The sequence below is a fragment of the Dermacentor variabilis genome, chromosome 11 (assembly GCF_050947875.1).
Source record: "Dermacentor variabilis isolate Ectoservices chromosome 11, ASM5094787v1, whole genome shotgun sequence".
Lineage (NCBI taxonomy): Eukaryota > Metazoa > Arthropoda > Arachnida > Ixodida > Ixodidae > Dermacentor > Dermacentor variabilis.
The window spans coordinates 15,765,399-15,783,444 of record NC_134578.1 but is presented as its reverse complement, the minus strand read 5'-3'; the positions used below and the strand labels follow the sequence as shown (position 1 = coordinate 15,783,444).

The 18,046-nt window shown below is 54.8% G+C and overlaps 1 protein-coding gene across 1 annotated transcript in view; it reads left to right on the top strand.

Annotated features, from left to right (window-relative positions):
• The window catches only part of Bap170 (Brahma associated protein 170kD), a 106,600-nt gene that overhangs the window by 40,271 nt on the left and 48,283 nt on the right, over positions 1-18,046 (top strand). The window contains exon 4 of the mRNA XM_075674251.1: positions 5,653-5,807. Within this exon, the coding sequence (XP_075530366.1) occupies positions 5,653-5,807 (155 nt within the window). The remainder of the gene's footprint in view (positions 1-5,652; positions 5,808-18,046) is intronic.

The window sequence follows — 18,046 nt, the reverse complement described above, 5'->3', positions numbered from 1 at the left end:
CTTGCACCCTGTTCCCCCCCCCCTTTCCTCCTCTGTTTTCATTTTTCTTTATTACGCCTGGGACGGTTTCTTCGCTGCCTCGAGCAGATTTCCGTCGTGCGATACGTGCAGCCGATCGCAAAGCGAGCTGCTTCAGAATCGGCGCATTGATCTGCGACTTTGCTTTATTTAATCCTCGGCTAATGACGCCTGCCTTCCAAGCGCAGCGCGGCCGATCGTAGGCGACCGGATAACACCGCGTGTACTGCGACGCTACTTAATCATGCCACTTGCCTAACTCGTCCGTTTTTCTGTGTGTTACGAGATAACCAGGGCGCGATATCGTACCGCCTTTATTTTAAATTGTTTATAAACGTACGCACGATTCGCACGAGGACGGGATAGAGACACAGGACGGGATGCTTTTGCACCGTTTTCTTTGATTCATATTCGCCTCTTCTTCATTAGAGAGTTTTAGCTTTCCGTGTACTTCTACCGTTTGCGGATTACCCTAATAGAGCGTAGCAAAGCTGGTTGCGACATCTTGTGTCGCCTTTTTAACTGCAGTGTGTTTCAATATTTTGTGTGGAAGGAAAATCATAAGAGGACTGCACCTTATTCATCACGTCGCTACCGACGCTTTGGGCTAGCAGTTAAGTAGCATGCGGTAAGTCGTTCCGGTGTTAGCTTTGTGTGCTCTGGTAAAAGTATGCGTTACAGGGTGTCGCTACCGGCTTGTTGGCGTGCATCACACCTGTAACGCAGTATTCAAACGCTTACAAGTTTACATGCAAGCCAAAACTTTCTAATACCAAGGTGGTTTAGCTTGTACGTAAGTGCATTGCCCATTGCGGGCTACCGGAGACGTTCTCGTAAGCGGCCGGGTCCATGGCGCCACCTGGTAGTGTAGAATTTAGTTAAGTGACACGGAACTATTGTTGCAGTAACTAACCATATTTTTCGAAGGAACTGATTGTTAAGGCTAGTGGTCTATCGTCCCAACTGGAGAACTCAGCGCTGTCTTTTCCCTGTGTCCCTGTCCAAATTTTCTCGCGCGAAGTTTTCCGGTCAACATAGCCACATTGTACTTAGCTGCTCGTGTAAAGTGTCGGGAACGACGTAGCCATTAATGCGTGGCATTTTATTTTGCTCTACAAGACCACTGATGTAACCCGAAAACGTGTTTTAACGCGTCGCAGTTGGACAGCGCGTCACAAGATGCCATTACCAGCGTTGTTACCCGGCCGCATCTCCGGTAACCCGCATTCCGTAAATTGGACAAGCTGAAACTTGTCTGCTATCTGTCGTCCAAGAGACCGGGCGTCGAAATGGCCTGGCGCAACTGCAGACTCTGAAAGAATCGACTGGACGTCTGTTTCGACAATGCACCGCGTCCACTAGCTGACGACCGCATACATAGGCACCAGCAAGTGATCGTCTCATGGCGCTTTCATTGGCCGGATAGGGCGTTTTTTTTTCTCGTTGTTCTCGTCGTCTGCTACAAAGTGCCGTCTCTGGCCGCCCGCATATTTGAATGGCGCTACGTGCCCAGCGGCACAGCTAGGCACGGTCGTGTCTGGCCGGGCCGGCTTTGGATGGATGGCTGACATTGGAGTGAAAGGAAGCGAGGGGGAAGCGGCGGCGTAAGGGTGGGGGGCGTTTTGTTCATCGATCACGCACGCGTTGGGCAAAGCCGGAGGCGCGTGTGTGCGTGGCGATTTTCTTCTTTTCGCCGCACCTTTATTTGCGCTGATTTTCTGCCCTCCAGCTAGAGGAGCACGTTCCGTGAGGCTAGAGCGGCAGGAGCCGTGTGTCGTCTGCTTCGCTACGGTCGGTGTCTCGTCTGGATTGGCCTGGCACGGTATCGGCTCGTGTTTTGCTGCTTGCCTCCGCGGTGTCGTCCTGCCGTCTGCTCGAGGGTGTTCATCATCTGCTTCGTGGTGGGCCCAAATATGCGACCGTTTGCGAAGTCCCTGCTATTTTCCCAACCGCTACATTAGCCGAATTAAAAAAAACAATGAAAGTGTCGCTTTTTCTTGTTCATAACATTTCGCTGCGTCTGTTTCCTCCGACAGGCTGCTTGAGCCTCTTATTTGATTTTAACGCGTCCTCCTTTCCCGGAATGGGAGACATCGCGGTGGCCATTTTGGATATCGATCGCGCCCTGGGCCCGCCCTCCTGCGTCCATTGAGCAAACGAAATGGGCCGTTATGCGTTTTCGAAGACGACATGGTCGCGGCTGTCGAAAAGAACCGTGGGAAACGGGCGCGCCCACCCGCTCGTCGATGCCTGCGTATGTTTTCACGACACGCGTCCGCGCCACCCTTTTTTCTTTCGAATAATCTTTTCCGGCGCGTAGCGAAAGACGCCGCGACGATCGACGTGCTTTCCTGACCTGTGTTCGACTTGTAGCGGACATTGAGCGCTTTACTTACCATACGCTGAATGTGTACAAAGCGTAACTTAATTGATCATACTGTGGGCCGCAAGTGCTGCCGCAGATTGAAACTTGGAATTTTCAAGTCTTTGCGCTCGGGCTTTGCAAGAATTCAGCGTTATCGTGAATCCCGGATCCCATGAACTATTCTTGCAAAGTGTACGTGTACGCTGGATCTGTAAGACGGCTTCCCTCCTTGATTTATGCTGAGTTTTGTAGGGCTCTACGAAAGTATCAGATTTGTGCGTGTGCTTGAATAAACAAAATTGCAGTAGACATGTACCAAGAGCACAATTGAAATGGAAGCGCAAAATAGGAGTCCCACCACTGCTGCAATACATGCCTCATACATAACTATTTTGACGGTGGCAATCCATTGTGTTATCTTGAGTCAATGCTAACACACTACCGTCGACAGTCATCTGTCGTCTTCATTGCCGTACCGTCTTCATCAGGGTAGGATGTTCAGCTGCACTACCTTAAGACTACCTTTTTGAGCTCTCTGGTACGTTTCTCATTTTTCCTGTCTAAAAAGTACTTGTCTTTGTTACATAGCTTGCAACACATATTGTTAGTTATTAGGCAGTCTTATAATAGCGTTTGCATGCAAATCCAAATGGGATACGTACATCAAGAAATAGTGTCTTCACTGTGCACGCTGCGTAAGTTACTGGGTTTCTGTGGTTTATGAACACTATGTTAACATAAATTGTTTGACAAGCTTAATTTACACAGTGTTTATGCTTATGTTAGCATTGTCAAACGTGGTGGAACCTATGACTTGCGCTTTGGCATAAATTGTTCTGATGGTTACACTCGCTATCCTTGATGGCCACTAACTGTTGCAATGAGCGTTTGCTTCCTCAAAACTTACCTTAAACCCTTCCTCAAAACTTACCTTAAACCCTAGTTATAAGCACATAGCATGTCCACTTTCTGACAGTGTGGAGATTCTGGTGGCCGTAGGCCTGATGAGATGTGTCAAGATACAAGGAACAGGGTGGTTGCTAAGGTATGGTCTTGACTTGGATACGTTTAGCCTGAACCACTAGATGGCGCACTATATTTTAACATTTCCAACGGATGCGCTCAGCAGTGTGTCTCACGAAAAGGGCTCTCATTTAGGCCAAGGTATTCTAAATCTATCTATTGACAGAACTGCAGCTGAACCCGAAATGAACTTGTGTCACCAACGAAAGCCTCTTTTGTGAAACTGTCTGACAGTACACTTAGTGCATCCTATTAGTTCACCTACTGTTTAAATTTTGAATTTGGCTTGTTTGTACTGTATTGTTACTACTAAAGGCACACATGCACAAGAGAGGAAGAAATGCACTTGGGCAGGCCGTGTAATGCATAGAACATATAACCAGTGGACCATTAGAGTTGCAAAATGGGTGCCAAGAGAATGGGAAACGCAGTCCAGGATGGCAGAAAACTGCGTGGAGTGATGAAATTAGGAAGTTTGCAGGCATAGGTTGGACTCGGATGATACAAGACAGGGATAATTTAATATTGCTGGAAGAGACCTTTGTCCTACCGTGGACATAATGCTAGCCCGATCATGATGCTGACCGAATTCATTAAAAAGCTTAAGGTTGCTGTGGCATGATTATGAGGATAGTGTATTGCACCCATACACCACAATGTTCAGGGAAGGAAGTGCTGCGCCGGTTGCGCCATCTTGCACCAAACTGCCGGGCTGCGCCAACTTGCGCCAAAGGGCTAACTTCGAAATAAGTCGCTAAATTTTGTGGGATGTTTGTGTTCAGTGGCAATCACGCAGCCATGTGCTGGCTGTCATTCAGCCGTAGAAGTCCGGCTAAAGCAATCCGTTCAAGCGTTGGCGCCTTTGGAGTGAGGGTATTTTCGGTGGCTCATTGTAACTTTGCCACGGGAAAACAAAAATCTTTTGTGCTATACAATGCATTACAAATGCTTCATATAAGTCATACGCGTTTGTGTAACATGCAGACCAGCTCGAGTTGATTTGAACTGGCGCTCTTTTATGGGGCAGTTGGGAAAGAAATCTGCACTCTAAGCTGAATTAATAAGTTGTACGATCTGTCGTTACACATTTTAAGGCTAGCTTCTACACCCTATTGGTAAATCTGCGTCGATTAATATTGAACATTATGCATGTAGTGCTGTAATATATTTTGCATGTGCACTTGAAACCTCTTCACCAGAAATTTTCAATGGCAACCGTAATCAGTTCTCAAATTTGCTCTCTGGGTTGTCTACATCATGCACAACCACACCATACAAAGTCACACTTTTGCTGGCGCAAAATGTCAACCGAGGATGTAAAGTTTCGGTCTTAGTCTACCATAGAGGCCCAAGAGCGGTCGTGTATGGTCGGAGAATATGTGAACGAGAGAAATTGCGTTCGCGGCAATGATGTTCTCGATGCTACTTGAGCATATCGTGTCTGAAAATTCTAAGGAACCATTGCTTGGCATTCAAAATATCGGTAGCTGTTTTACATTGACTTTATGGGGCAGCCCGAATAATAGAGCTTGTGGAAAATATTTTTCGGTGACGCTGGTCACAAAGCCACTGAACACGTTTCTTGCCCCTTTATTCTTTTATTAAATGTCAGTTTTCCTTTCTTCCTTCTCGCCAAGTTATGTGAAATACTGGCAAATATGCACTGAGCAACAGAGTAACTTCTCATTTATTCTGTGGTACTCTGCTATGTCAATTGGATGCCATTGAGAATTTAAAAAAAACAAAGCATTACACGGAACGGTGTTCACTGTATGTTAATGGGTGTTGTTCATGGTTGTCACAGTATCTCTTGCTCATTGTGCACGAATACGTCTAATTAGCTGACTTTATAAACTTACCTAATCAACGAGATGTCAATGAAAAAATTGTGAAGGATGTTGAAACATGAGTGGTAACTGGATTTAAAGCAACCTAGAATTTGCATTATCAAATATCCTTGTCCGATAAGTGAGGTAACTAATGGTAGCTAATTAAACTGAAATATTAGTTGCTTGTGCACAACGAAAAATAAAGAACTCTTGACTAGCATGGAGTAGTCCCAAGTGTATGTTTCGAAGTCTGAGCTAAAGTACTGTTACTAATTTAGCTGACCCCAAAAATGAAACAATGCATTGGAAAAGTTTCAGAATCGTTTGTGTTCCAGTTTTTTGGAACCCTGTACAGGCTCCTTTGCTGTATGTCGATGAAACGATCTCACTTCCTGTTCCATTTGGTCTTTTGCGTAGGTACCTCAGCGTGTTCGAGAAGGTGCACTTCCTGGGTGAAGATGCGGACGAAGAGGCTGACCCCGGCTCGGAGTCTCGCAGTGGCCGCAAGAGCAATGGTGCTGCGTTGGTCCAGGTGCCCATGTACTACAACCGGGCACAGCACGACATCCCTGGTGAGTGAGACGGGCGGCTGAATACTCATGGTGGCTGCTTGGTGGCTGTGGTGTTCCGCTGCCAAGCGTCAGGTCCTGGGTTCGATTCCCGGCTGCAGCGCCCACATTTTGATGTGGGAGGAATTCAGACACACTCGCTTATTTGGGTGCACGATGAAAAAAAATTTGTTCACCCTGAGTGACCAAAAGTAGTACAGAGCCTCCTCCAGTTTGGCTCTTTTTGGGGTCTCTGTAGCCTGAGTGTTGCTGTAGGACTATAAACCCCATGAAGCAATCGTCAATGAAAACTGACTCTTGTACTTGGAGCAGTGTACTTTGCAGAAGCATATTTTGTATTTATTTATTTCTTTGTACAATACTGCAGACATTACAGGTGCAAGCAGGGAGGGCAATATGTACAATGAGATATAAAATCACAAATAGAAAAGTTTGCACTCTGCAACAGCAACAACAAAGAGATTAGTCATGTCATAAATCAATCAGTAATTGGATTGCCAGTCAGCTCATCCCACTCACTTATTGTTTGTGGGAAGAAAGAACAATAGTTAAGCTAATGTTCTAGCTAATATTGAGCTGCAGTAATTAATAATAAATAAACAAATATTTATAAATTGCAAAAGGCATTAGCATCAGGAAAGGGCATTGCTACACAATCGTGTCCCTGGCGTCAGTGAATGTGAGCAGTGGAGCCATGTGTGCCTAGACGTCAATGGCTGAGGACATTGTGGTGTCATGTGCTGGATAAGTACATAACTTCAATGTGGAGTAGCAATAGCGGGCTTCATTTCTTCGTTGCAAATCGTTAGTTATCAGAGCAGTGCACTGGTTACATTAGTACAGAGACCATCTAGCAATGCCACAAACATTTCAAAATTGAAGACCAGTCATACACCTACACCACTACCAATTTTTACACGACTTTATCACAAAATGCAAAATTTGTAGAGCTTGCTTACGAATGTTGTATTTGCACCTGTAACTCTACCATTTTTCATTTGAATCTTGTTTAGTGCAAAACCGCTTTCAAGAGAATAACACTGCAGTCGTTGAACAACTTTTTCTTGTCCACCTATATGGATTCCTCAATTACATGGGCCTACTCGCGCCTCAGTGACACGAACTTGTAACGCCAATGTATGATGGCAGCCGAAATTCCGGCTTTCGTTGCATGGCTGGTTCATTGATAAATGCAATAAACATTTTGGTTTGTCTGTCGTACTGATCATTCTTAGTGGGGCTGTACAGGAGAGCGCTTGTTCTCAGCATCCATACAGAACAAGTCTGGAAACCTTTAATGGGCAGTCAACATCTTCAGTATGTAATCAGTGTTTAGTATTTTTCAACAGAATTTAGTATTACAGTAAAACCTTGTTAATTAAACCTTCCATAATTCGAAAAATCGGATAATTCGGACGTATTTGGCCGCACATCGGTTAATTCGGACAACTTGCGGATCTCTGCGAGTGAGGAGCGCCGAAAATTTGCGACGCAACAGAGCAAGAATGGTGCTGCCGTCCAACCGAAACGAAGCGGCGGAGACATCGCCATAGTCATCATGCGTGAATGACAGCAACACCGTAACGCTTCGTGCTTATTTGTGCCTTCAAAGCCTTTATTCCAGCGTTTTTCTGCCGCGCATAACACCGTGTTGGCCGCGTGCTTTCACGATTGCGCAGTCGCCATCCATGGCCGCGTCGATAGCGGCCTCGTTTTAAGCATGAAATGCTTTTAGCTTCCGTTGTCGGCCACCTTCAAGTGACCTCGAGCTAAAAGCCAGAGCCGTTATCCGGGCACTCCAACGAGAAAATCCGGGCATTCAAACGAGAATATCCGGGCAAGTTGCGAGAACAAAACGAGATCGTCGGGGCAAGAATCAAAACTTTAAAAAATGCGGTCTTTGACGCTAAACCCTTTATACAGGAACGCATTACATACGCTAGCTACTGCCAAAACAAATTGCAGAAAATATTGCATCCGAGTTCTTATCTTTCTTTTTTCCGCAGCAGTTGTGGAAGAAAGTAGTTCAATTCCGACTCGGTATACGCGTCGACCGCATACAAAAAAAAAAGAAACGGCGTAGTCGTCATTCACAATCGCGTCGATAGCGATCGCGGTTTCGTCCGCACTTGTTGCAGGCAACGGTAGTCGGCTCGACTCGATGCGTTTGGCGGCCGCGTGTCTTCAGCACCTCACAATCGCGTCGATAGCGATCGGTTACGTCCGCACTAGTTGCAGGCAATGGTAGTGGCTCGACTCGGTGCGTGCGTCGGCCGTGTGCCTTCAGCACCTCAAAATCGCCGTTCACAATCGCGTCGATAACGACCTCGGTTTCGTCCTCACTTGTTGCAGGGAACGGTAGTCGGCTCGACTCTGTGTGTACGTCGGCCGTGTGCCTTCAGCAGCTCACAATTGTGTCGATAGCGATCGGTTTCGTCCGCACTTTATGCAGGCAATGGTAGTGGCTCGACTCTGTGCGTGCGTCGGCCGCGTGCCTTCAGCACCTCACAATCGCGTCGATAGCGATCGCGGTTTCGTCCGCACTTGTTGCAGGGAACTGTAGTCGGCTCGACTCGGTGCGTGCGTCGGCCGCGTGCCTTCAGCACCTCACAATTGTGTCGATAGCGATCGGTTTCGTCCGCACTTTATGCAGGCAATGGTATGGCTCGACTCGGTGCGTGCGTCGGCCGTGTGCCTTCAGCACCTCAAAATCTCGGTTCACAATCGCGTCGATAGCGACCTCGGTTTCGTCCGCACTTGTTGCAGGCAACGGTAGTCGGCTCGACTCGGTGCGTTCGGCGGCCGTGTGCCTTCAGCACCTCACAATTGTGTCGATAGCGATCGCGGTTTCGTCCGCACTTGTTGCAGGCAATGGTAGTGGCTCGACTCGGTGCGTGCGTCGGCCGTGTGCCTTCGGCACCTCAAAATCGCCGTTCACAATCGCGTCGATAACGACCTCGGTTTCGTCCTCACTTGTTGCAGGGAACGGTAGTCGGCTCGACTCTGTGTGTACGTCGGCCGTGTGCCTTCAGCAGCTCACAATTGTGTCGATAGCGATCGGTTTCGTCCGCACTTTATGCAGGCAATGGTAGTGGCTCGACTCTGTGCGTGCGTCGGCCGTGTGCCTTCAGCTCCTCAAAATCTCCGTTCACAATCGCGTCGATAGCGACCTCGGTTTCGTCCGCACTTGTTGCAGGGAACGGTATTCGGCTCGACTCGGTGCGTTCGGCGGCCGTGTGCCTTCAGCACCCCACAATCGCGTCGATAGCGATCGCGGTTTCGTCCGCACTTGTTGCAGGCAATGGTAGTGGCTCGACTCGGTGCGTGCGTCGGCCGTGTGCCTTCAGCTCCTCAAAATCTCCGTTCACAATCGCGTCGATAGCGACCTCGGTTTCGTCCGCACTTGTTGCAGGGAACGGTAGTCGGCTCGACTCGGTGCGTGCGTCGGCCGTGTGCCTTCAGCACCTCACAATCGCGTCGATAGCGATCGCGGTTTCGTCCGCACTTGTTGCAGGGAACTGTAGTCGGCTCGACTCGGTGCGTTCGGCGGCCGTGTGCCTTCAGCACCTCACAATTGTGTCGATAGCGATCGCGGTTTCGTCCGCACTTGTTGCAGGCAATGGTAGTGGCTCGACTCGGTGCGTGCGTCGGCCGTGTGCCTTCAGCTCCTCAAAATCTCCGTTCACAATCGCGTCGATAGCGACCTCGGTTTCGTCCGCACTTGTTGCAGGGAACGGTATTCGGCTCGACTCGGTGCGTTCGGCGGCCGTGTGCCTTCAGCACCTCACAATCACGTCGATAGCGATCGCGGTTTCGTCCGCATTTGTTGCAGGCAATGGTAGTGGCTCGACTTGGTGCGTGCGTCGGCCGTGTGCCTTCAGCTCCTCAAAATCTCCGTTCACAATCGCGTCGATAGCGACCTCGGTTTCGTCCGCACTTGTTGCAGGGAACGGTATTCGGCTCGACTCGGTGCGTTCGGCGGCCGTGTGCCTTCAGCACCCCACAATCGCGTCGATAGCGATCGCGGTTTCGTCCGCACTTGTTGCAGGCAATGGTAGTGGCTCGACTCGGTGCGTGCGTCGGCCGTGTGCCTTCAGCTCCTCAAAATCTCCGTTCACAATCGCGTCGATAGCGACCTCGGTTTCGTCCGCACTTGTTGCAGGGAACGGTAGTCGGCTCGACTCGGTGCGTGCGTCGGCCGTGTGCCTTCAGCACCTCACAATTGTGTCGATAGCGATCGGTTTCGTCCGCACTTTATGCAGGCAGTGGTAGCGGCTCGACTCGGTGCGTGCGTCGGCCGCGTGCCTTCAGCACCTCACAATCGCGTCAATAGCGATCGCGGTTTCGTCCGCACTTGTTGCAGGGAACTGTAGTCGGCTCGACTCGGTGCGTTCGGTGGCCGCGTGCCTTCAGCACCCCACAATCGCGTCGATAGCGATCGGTTTCGTCCGCACTTGTTGCAGGCAATGGTAGTGGCTCGACTCGGTGCGTGCGTCGGCCGTGTGCCTTCAGCTCCTCAAAATCTCCGTTCACAATCGCGTCGATAGCGACCTCGGTTTTGTCCGCACTTGTTGCAGGGAACGGTAGTCGGCTCGACTCGGTGCGTGCGTCGGCCGTGTGCCTTCAGCACCTCACAATTGTGTCGATAGCAATCGGTTTCGTCCGCACTTTATGCAGGCAATGGTAGTGGCTCGACTCGGTGCGTGCGTCGGCCGTGTGCCTTCGGCACCTCAAAATCTCCGTTCACAATCGCGTCGATAGCGACCTCGGTTTCGTCGGCACTTGTTGCAGGGAACGGTAGTCGCCTCGACTCGGTGCGTTCGGCGGCCGTGTGCCTTCAGCACCTCACAATCGCGTCGATAGCGACCTCGGTTTCGTCGGCACTTGTTGCAGGGAACGGTAGTCGCCCGACTCGGTGCGTTCGGCGGCCGTGTGCCTTCAGCACCTCACAATCGCGTCGATAACGATCGCGGTTTCGTCCGCACTTGTTGCAGGGAACGGTAGTCGCCCGACTCGGTGCGTTCGGCGGCCGTGTGCCTTCAGCACCTCACTATCGCGTCCATAGGGATCGCGGTTTCGTCCGCACTTGTTGCAGGGAACGGTAGTCGCCCGCCTCGGTGCGTTCGGCGGCCGTGTGCCTTCAGCACCTCACAATCGCGTCGATAGCGATCGGTTTGGTCCGCACTTGTTGCAGGGAACGGTAGTCGCCCGACTCGGTGCGTTCGGCGGCCGCGTGCCTTCAGCACCTCACAATCGCGTCGATAGCGATCGCAGTTTCGTCCGCACTTGTTGCAAGGAACGGTAGTTGCCTCGACTCGGTGCGTTCGGCGGCCGCGTGCCTTCAGCACCTCACAATCGCGTCGATAGCGATCGGTTTCGTCCGCACGTGTTGCAGGGAACGGTAGTCGCCCGACTCGGTGCGTTCGGCGGCCGCGTGCCTTCAGCACCTCACAATCGCGTCGATAGCGATCGGTTTCGTCCGCACTTGTTGCAGGGAACGGTAGTCGCCTCGACTCGGTGCGTTCGGCGGCCGTGTGCCTTCAGCACCTCACAATCGCGTCGATAGGGATCGCGGTTTCGTCCGCACTTGTTGCAGGGAACGGTAGTCGCCCGACTCGGTGCGTTCGGCGGCCGTGTGCCTTCAGCACCTCACAATCGCGTCAATAGCGATCGGTTTCGTCGGCACTTGTTGCAGGGAACGGTAGTCGCCTCGACTCGGTGCGTTCGGCGGCCGTGTGCCTTCAGCACCTCACAATCGCGTCGATAGCGATCGGTTTCGTCCGCACGTGTTGCAGGGAACGGTAGTCGCCCGACTCGGTGCGTTCGGCGGCCGCGTGCCTTCAGCACCTCACTATCGCGTCGATAGGGATCGCGGTTTCGTCCGCACTTGTTGCAGGGAACGGTAGTCGCCCGACTCGGTGCGTTCGGCGGCCGTGTGCCTTCAGCACCTCACAATCGCGTCGATAGCGATCGGTTTCGTCCGCACTTGTTGCAGGGAACGGTAGTCGCCCGACTCGGTGCGTTCGGCGGCCGTGTGCCTTCAGCACCTCACTATCGCGTCGATAGGGATCGCGGTTTCGTCCGCACTTGTTGCAGGGAACGGTAGTCGCCCGACTCGGTGCGTTCGGCGGCCGTGTGCCTTCAGCACCTCACAATCGCGTCGATAGCGATCGCAGTTTCGTCCGCACGTGTTGCAGGGAACGGTAGTCGCCTCGACTCGATGCGTTCGGCGGCCGCGTGCCTTCAGCACCTCACAATCGCGTCGATAGCGATCGGTTTGGTCCGCACTTGTTGCAGGGAACGGTAGTCGCCCGACTCGGTGCGTTCGGCGGCCGTGTGCCTTCAGCACCTCACAATCGCGTCGATAGCGATCGCAGTTTCGTCCGCACTTGTTGCAAGGAACGGTAGTTGCCTCGACTCGGTGCGTTCGGCGGCCGTGTGCCTTCAGCACCTCACAATCGCGTCGATAGCGATCGGTTTCGTCCGCACGTGTTGCAGGGAACGGTAGTCGCCCGACTCGGTGCGTTCGGCGGCCGCGTGCCTTCAGCACCTCACAATCGCGTCGATAGCGATCGGTTTCGTCCGCACTTGTTGCAGGGAACGGTAGTCGCCCGACTCGGTGCGTTCGGCGGCCGCGTGCCTTCAGCACCTCACTATCGCGTCGATAGGGATCGCGGTTTCGTCCGCACTTGTTGCAGGGAACGGTAGTCGCCCGACTCGGTGCGTTCGGCGGCCGTGTGCCTTCAGCACCTCACAATCGCGCCGATAGCGATCGCAGTTTCGTCCGCACGTGTTGCAGGGAACGGTAGTCGCCTCGACTCGATGCGTTCGGCGGCCGCGTGCCTTCAGCACCTCACTATCGCGTCGATAGGGATCGCGGTTTCGTCCGCACTTGTTGCAGGGAACGGTAGTCGCCCGACTCGGTGCGTTCGGCGGCCGTGTGCCTTCAGCACCTCACTATCGCGTCGATAGGGATCGCGGTTTCGTCGGCACTTGTTGCAGGGAACGGTAGTCGCCTGACTCGGTGCGTTGGGCGGCCGTGTGCCTTCAGCACCTCACAATCGCGTCGATAGCGATCGGTTTCGTCTGCACTTGTTCCAGGGAACGGTAGTCGCCTCGACTCGATGCGTTCGGCGTCCGCGTGCCTTCAGCACCTCACTATCGCGTCGATAGGATCGCGGTTTCGTCCGCACTTGTTGCAGGGAACGGTAGTCGCCCGACTCTGTGCGTTCGGCGGCCGTGTGCCTTCAGCACCTCACTATCGCGTCGATAGGGATCGCGGTTTCGTCCGCACTTGTTGCAGGGAACGGTAGTCGCCAGACTCGGTGCGTTGGGCGGCCGTGTGCCTTCAGCACCTCACAATCGCGTCGATAGCGATCGGTTTCGTCTGCACTTGTTCCAGGGAACGGTAGTCGCCTCGACTCGGTGCGTTCGGCGGCCGTGTGCCTTCAGCACCTCACAATCGCGTCGATAGCGATCGGTTTCGTCCGCACGTGTTGCAGGGAACGGTAGTCGCCCGACTCGGTGCGTTCGGCGGCCGCGTGCCTTCAGCACCTCACTATCGCGTCGATAGGGATCGCGGTTTCGTCCGCACTTGTTGCAGGGAACGGTAGTCGCCCGACTCGGTGCGTTCGGCGGCCGTGTGCCTTCAGCACCTCACAATCGCGTCGATAGCGATCGGTTTCGTCCGCACTTGTTGCAGGGAACGGTAGTCGCCCGACTCGGTGCGTTCGGCGGCCGTGTGCCTTCAGCACCTCACTATCGCGTCGATAGGGATCGCGGTTTCGTCCGCACTTGTTGCAGGGAACGGTAGTCGCCCGACTCGGTGCGTTCGGCGGCCGTGTGCCTTCAGCACCTCACAATCGCGTCGATAGCGATCGCAGTTTCGTCCGCACGTGTTGCAGGGAACGGTAGTCGCCTCGACTCGATGCGTTCGGCGGCCGCGTGCCTTCAGCACCTCACAATCGCGTCGATAGCGATCGGTTTGGTCCGCACTTGTTGCAGGGAACGGTAGTCGCCCGACTCGGTGCGTTCGGCGGCCGTGTGCCTTCAGCACCTCACAATCGCGTCGATAGCGATCGCAGTTTCGTCCGCACTTGTTGCAAGGAACGGTAGTTGCCTCGACTCGGTGCGTTCGGCGGCCGTGTGCCTTCAGCACCTCACAATCGCGTCGATAGCGATCGGTTTCGTCCGCACGTGTTGCAGGGAACGGTAGTCGCCCGACTCGGTGCGTTCGGCGGCCGCGTGCCTTCAGCACCTCACAATCGCGTCGATAGCGATCGGTTTCGTCCGCACTTGTTGCAGGGAACGGTAGTCGCCCGACTCGGTGCGTTCGGCGGCCGCGTGCCTTCAGCACCTCACTATCGCGTCGATAGGGATCGCGGTTTCGTCCGCACTTGTTGCAGGGAACGGTAGTCGCCCGACTCGGTGCGTTCGGCGGCCGTGTGCCTTCAGCACCTCACAATCGCGCCGATAGCGATCGCAGTTTCGTCCGCACGTGTTGCAGGGAACGGTAGTCGCCTCGACTCGATGCGTTCGGCGGCCGCGTGCCTTCAGCACCTCACTATCGCGTCGATACGGATCGCGGTTTCGTCCGCACTTGTTGCAGGGAACGGTAGTCGCCCGACTCGGTGCGTTCGGCGGCCGTGTGCCTTCAGCACCTCACTATCGCGTCGATAGGGATGGCGGTTTCGTCGGCACTTGTTGCAGGGAACGGTAGTCGCCTGACTCGGTGCGTTGGGCGGCCGTGTGCCTTCAGCACCTCACAATCGCGTCGATAGCGATCGGTTTCGTCTGCACTTGTTCCAGGGAACGGTAGTCGCCTCGACTCGATGCGTTCGGCGTCCGCGTGCCTTCAGCACCTCACTATCGCGTCGATAGGGATCGCGGTTTCGTCCGCACTTGTTGCAGGGAACGGTAGTCGCCCGACTCTGTGCGTTCGGCGGCCGTGTGCCTTCAGCACCTCACTATCGCGTCGATAGGGATCGCGGTTTCGTCCGCACTTGTTGCAGGGAACGGTAGTCGCCAGACTCGGTGCGTTGGGCGGCCGTGTGCCTTCAGCACCTCACAATCGCGTCGATAGCGATCGGTTTCGTCTGCACTTGTTCCAGGGAACGGTAGTCGCCCGACTCGGTGCGTTCGGCGGCCGTGTGCCTTCAGCACCTCACTATCGCGTCGATAGGGATCGCGGTTTCGTCCGCACTTGTTGCAGGGAACGGTAGTCGCCCGTCTCGGTGCGTTCGGCGGCCGTGTGCCTTCAGCACCTCACAATCGCGTCGATAGCGATCGCAGTTTCGTCCGCACTTGTTGCAAGAAACGGTAGTCGCCCTACTCGGTGCGTTCGGCGGCCGTGTGCCTTCAGCACCTCACTATCGCGTCGATAGGGATCGCGGTTTCGTCCGCACTTGTTGCAGGGAACGGTAGTCGCCCGTCTCGGTGCGTTCGGCGGCCGCGTGCCTTCAGCACCTCACTATCGCGTCGATAGGGATCGCGGTTTCGTCCGCACTTGTTGCAGGGAACGATAGTCGCCCGACTCGGTGCGTTGGGCGGCCGTGTGCCTTCAGCACCTCACAATCGCGTCGATAGCGATCGGTTTCGTCCGCACTTGTTCCAGGGAACGGTAGTCGCCCGACTCGGTGCGTTCGGCGGCCGTGTGCCTTCAGCACCTCACAATCGCGTCGATAGGGATCGCGGTTTCGTCCGCACTTGTTGGAGGGAGCGGTAGTCGCCTCGACTCGGTGCGTCTGGCGGCCGTGTGCCTTCAGCACCTCACAATCGCGTCGATAGGGATCGCGGTTTCGTCCGCACTTGTTGCAGGGAACGGTAGTCGCCCGACTCGGTGCGTTCGGCGGCCGTGTGCCTTCAGCACCTCACAATCGCGTCGATAGCGATCGGTTTGGTCCGCACTTGTTGCAGGGAACGGTAGTCGCCCGACTCGGTGCGTTCAGTGGCCGTGTGCCTTCAGCACCTCACAATCGCGTCGATAGCGATCGCAGTTTCGTCCGCACTTGTTGCAAGAAACGGTAGTCGCCCGACTCGGTGCGTTCGGCGGCCGTGTGCCTTCAGCACCTCACAATCGCGTCGATAGCGATCGGTTTCGTCCGCACTTGTTGCAAGAAACGGTAGTCGCCCGACTCGGTGCGTTCGGCGGCCGTGTGCCTTCAGCACCTCACTATCGCGTCGATAGGGATCGCGGTTTCGTCCGCACTTGTTGCAGGGAACGGTAGTCGCCCGTCTCGGTGCGTTCGGCGGCCGCGTGCCTTCAGCACCTCACTATCGCGTCGATAGGGATCGCGGTTTCGTCCGCACTTGTTGCAGGGAACGATAGTCGCCCGACTCGGTGCGTTGGGCGGCCGTGTGCCTTCAGCACCTCACAATCGCGTCGATAGCGATCGGTTTCGTCCGCACTTGTTCCAGGGAACGGTAGTCGCCCGACTCGGTGCGTTCGGCGGCCGTGTGCCTTCAGCACCTCACAATCGCGTCGATAGGGATCGCGGTTTCGTCCGCACTTGTTGGAGGGAGCGGTAGTCGCCTCGACTCGGTGCGTCTGGCGGCCGTGTGCCTTCAGCACCTCACTATCGCGTCGATAGGGATCGCGGTTTCGTCCGCACTTGTTGCAGGGAACGGTAGTCGCCCGACTCGGTGCGTTCGGCGGCCGTGTGCCTTCAGCACCTCACAATCGCGTCGATAGCGATCGGTTTGGTCCGCACTTGTTGCAGGGAACGGTAGTCGCCCGACTCGGTGCGTTCAGTGGCCGTGTGCCTTCAGCACCTCACAATCGCGTCGATAGCGATCGCAGTTTCGTCCGCACTTGTTGCAAGAAACGGTAGTCGCCCGACTCGGTGCGTTCGGCGGCCGTGTGCCTTCAGCACCTCACTATCGCGTCGATAGGGATCGCGGTTTCGTCCGCACTTGTTGCGGGGAACGGTAGTCGCCCGTCTCGGTGCGTTCGGCGGCCGTGTGCCTTCAGCACCTCACAATCGCGTCGATAGCGATCGGTTTCGTCCGCACTTGTTGCAGGGAACGGTAGTCGCCCGACTCGGTGCGTTCGGCGGCCGTGTGCCTTCAGCACCTCACTATCGCGTCGATAGGGATCGCGGTTTCGTCCGCACTTGTTGCAGGGAACGGTAGTCGCCCGACTCGGTGCGTTCGGCGGCCGTGTGCCTTCAGCACCTCACAATCGCGTCGATAGGGATCGCGGTTTCGTCCGCACTTGTTGGAGGGAGCGGTAGTCGCCTCGACTCGGTGCGTCTGGCGGCCGTGTGCCTTCAGCACCTCACTATCGCGTCGATAGGGATCGCGGTTTCGTCCGCACTTGTTGCAGGGAACGGTAGTCGCCCGACTCGGTGCGTTCGGCGGCCGTGTGCCTTCAGCACCTCACAATCGCGTCGATAGCGATCGGTTTGGTCCGCACTTATTGCAGGGAACGGTAGTCGCCCGACTCGGTGCGTTCAGTGGCCGTGTGCCTTCAGCACCTCACAATCGCGTCGATAGCGATCGCAGTTTCGTCCGCACGTGTTGCAGGGAACGGTAGTCGCCCGACTCGGTGCGTTCGGCGGCCGTGTGCCTTCAGCACCTCACTATCGCGTCGATAGGGATCGCGGTTTCGTCCGCACTTGTTGCAGGGAACGGTAGTCGCCCGACTCGGTGCGTTCGGCGGCCGTGTGCCTTCAGCACCTCACTATCGCGTCGATAGGGATCGCGGTTTCGTCCGCACTTGTTGCAGGGAACGGTAGTCGCCCGACTCGGTGCGTTCGGCGGCCGTGTGCCTTCAGCACCTCACAATCGCGTCGATAGCGATCGCAGTTTCGTCCGCACGTGTTGCAGGGAACGGTAGTCGCCTCGACTCGATGCGTTCGGCGGCCGCGTGCCTTCAGCACCTCACAATCGCGTCGATAGCGATCGGTTTCGTCCGCACTTGTTGCAGGGAACGGTAGTCGCCCGACTCGGTGCGTTGGGCGGCCGTGTGCCTTCAGCACCTCACAATCGCGTCGATAGCGATCGGTTTCGTCCGCACTTGTTGCAGGGAACGGTAGTCGCCCGACTCGGTGCGTTCGGCGGCCGTGTGCCTTCAGCACCTCACTATCGCGTCGATAGGGATCGCGGTTTCGTCCGCACTTGTTGCAGGGAACGGTAGTCGCCCGACTTGGTGCGTTCGGCGGCCGTGTGCCTTCAGCACCTCACTATCGCGTCGATAGCGATCGGTTTCGTCCGCGCTTGTTGCAGGGAACGGTAGTCACCCG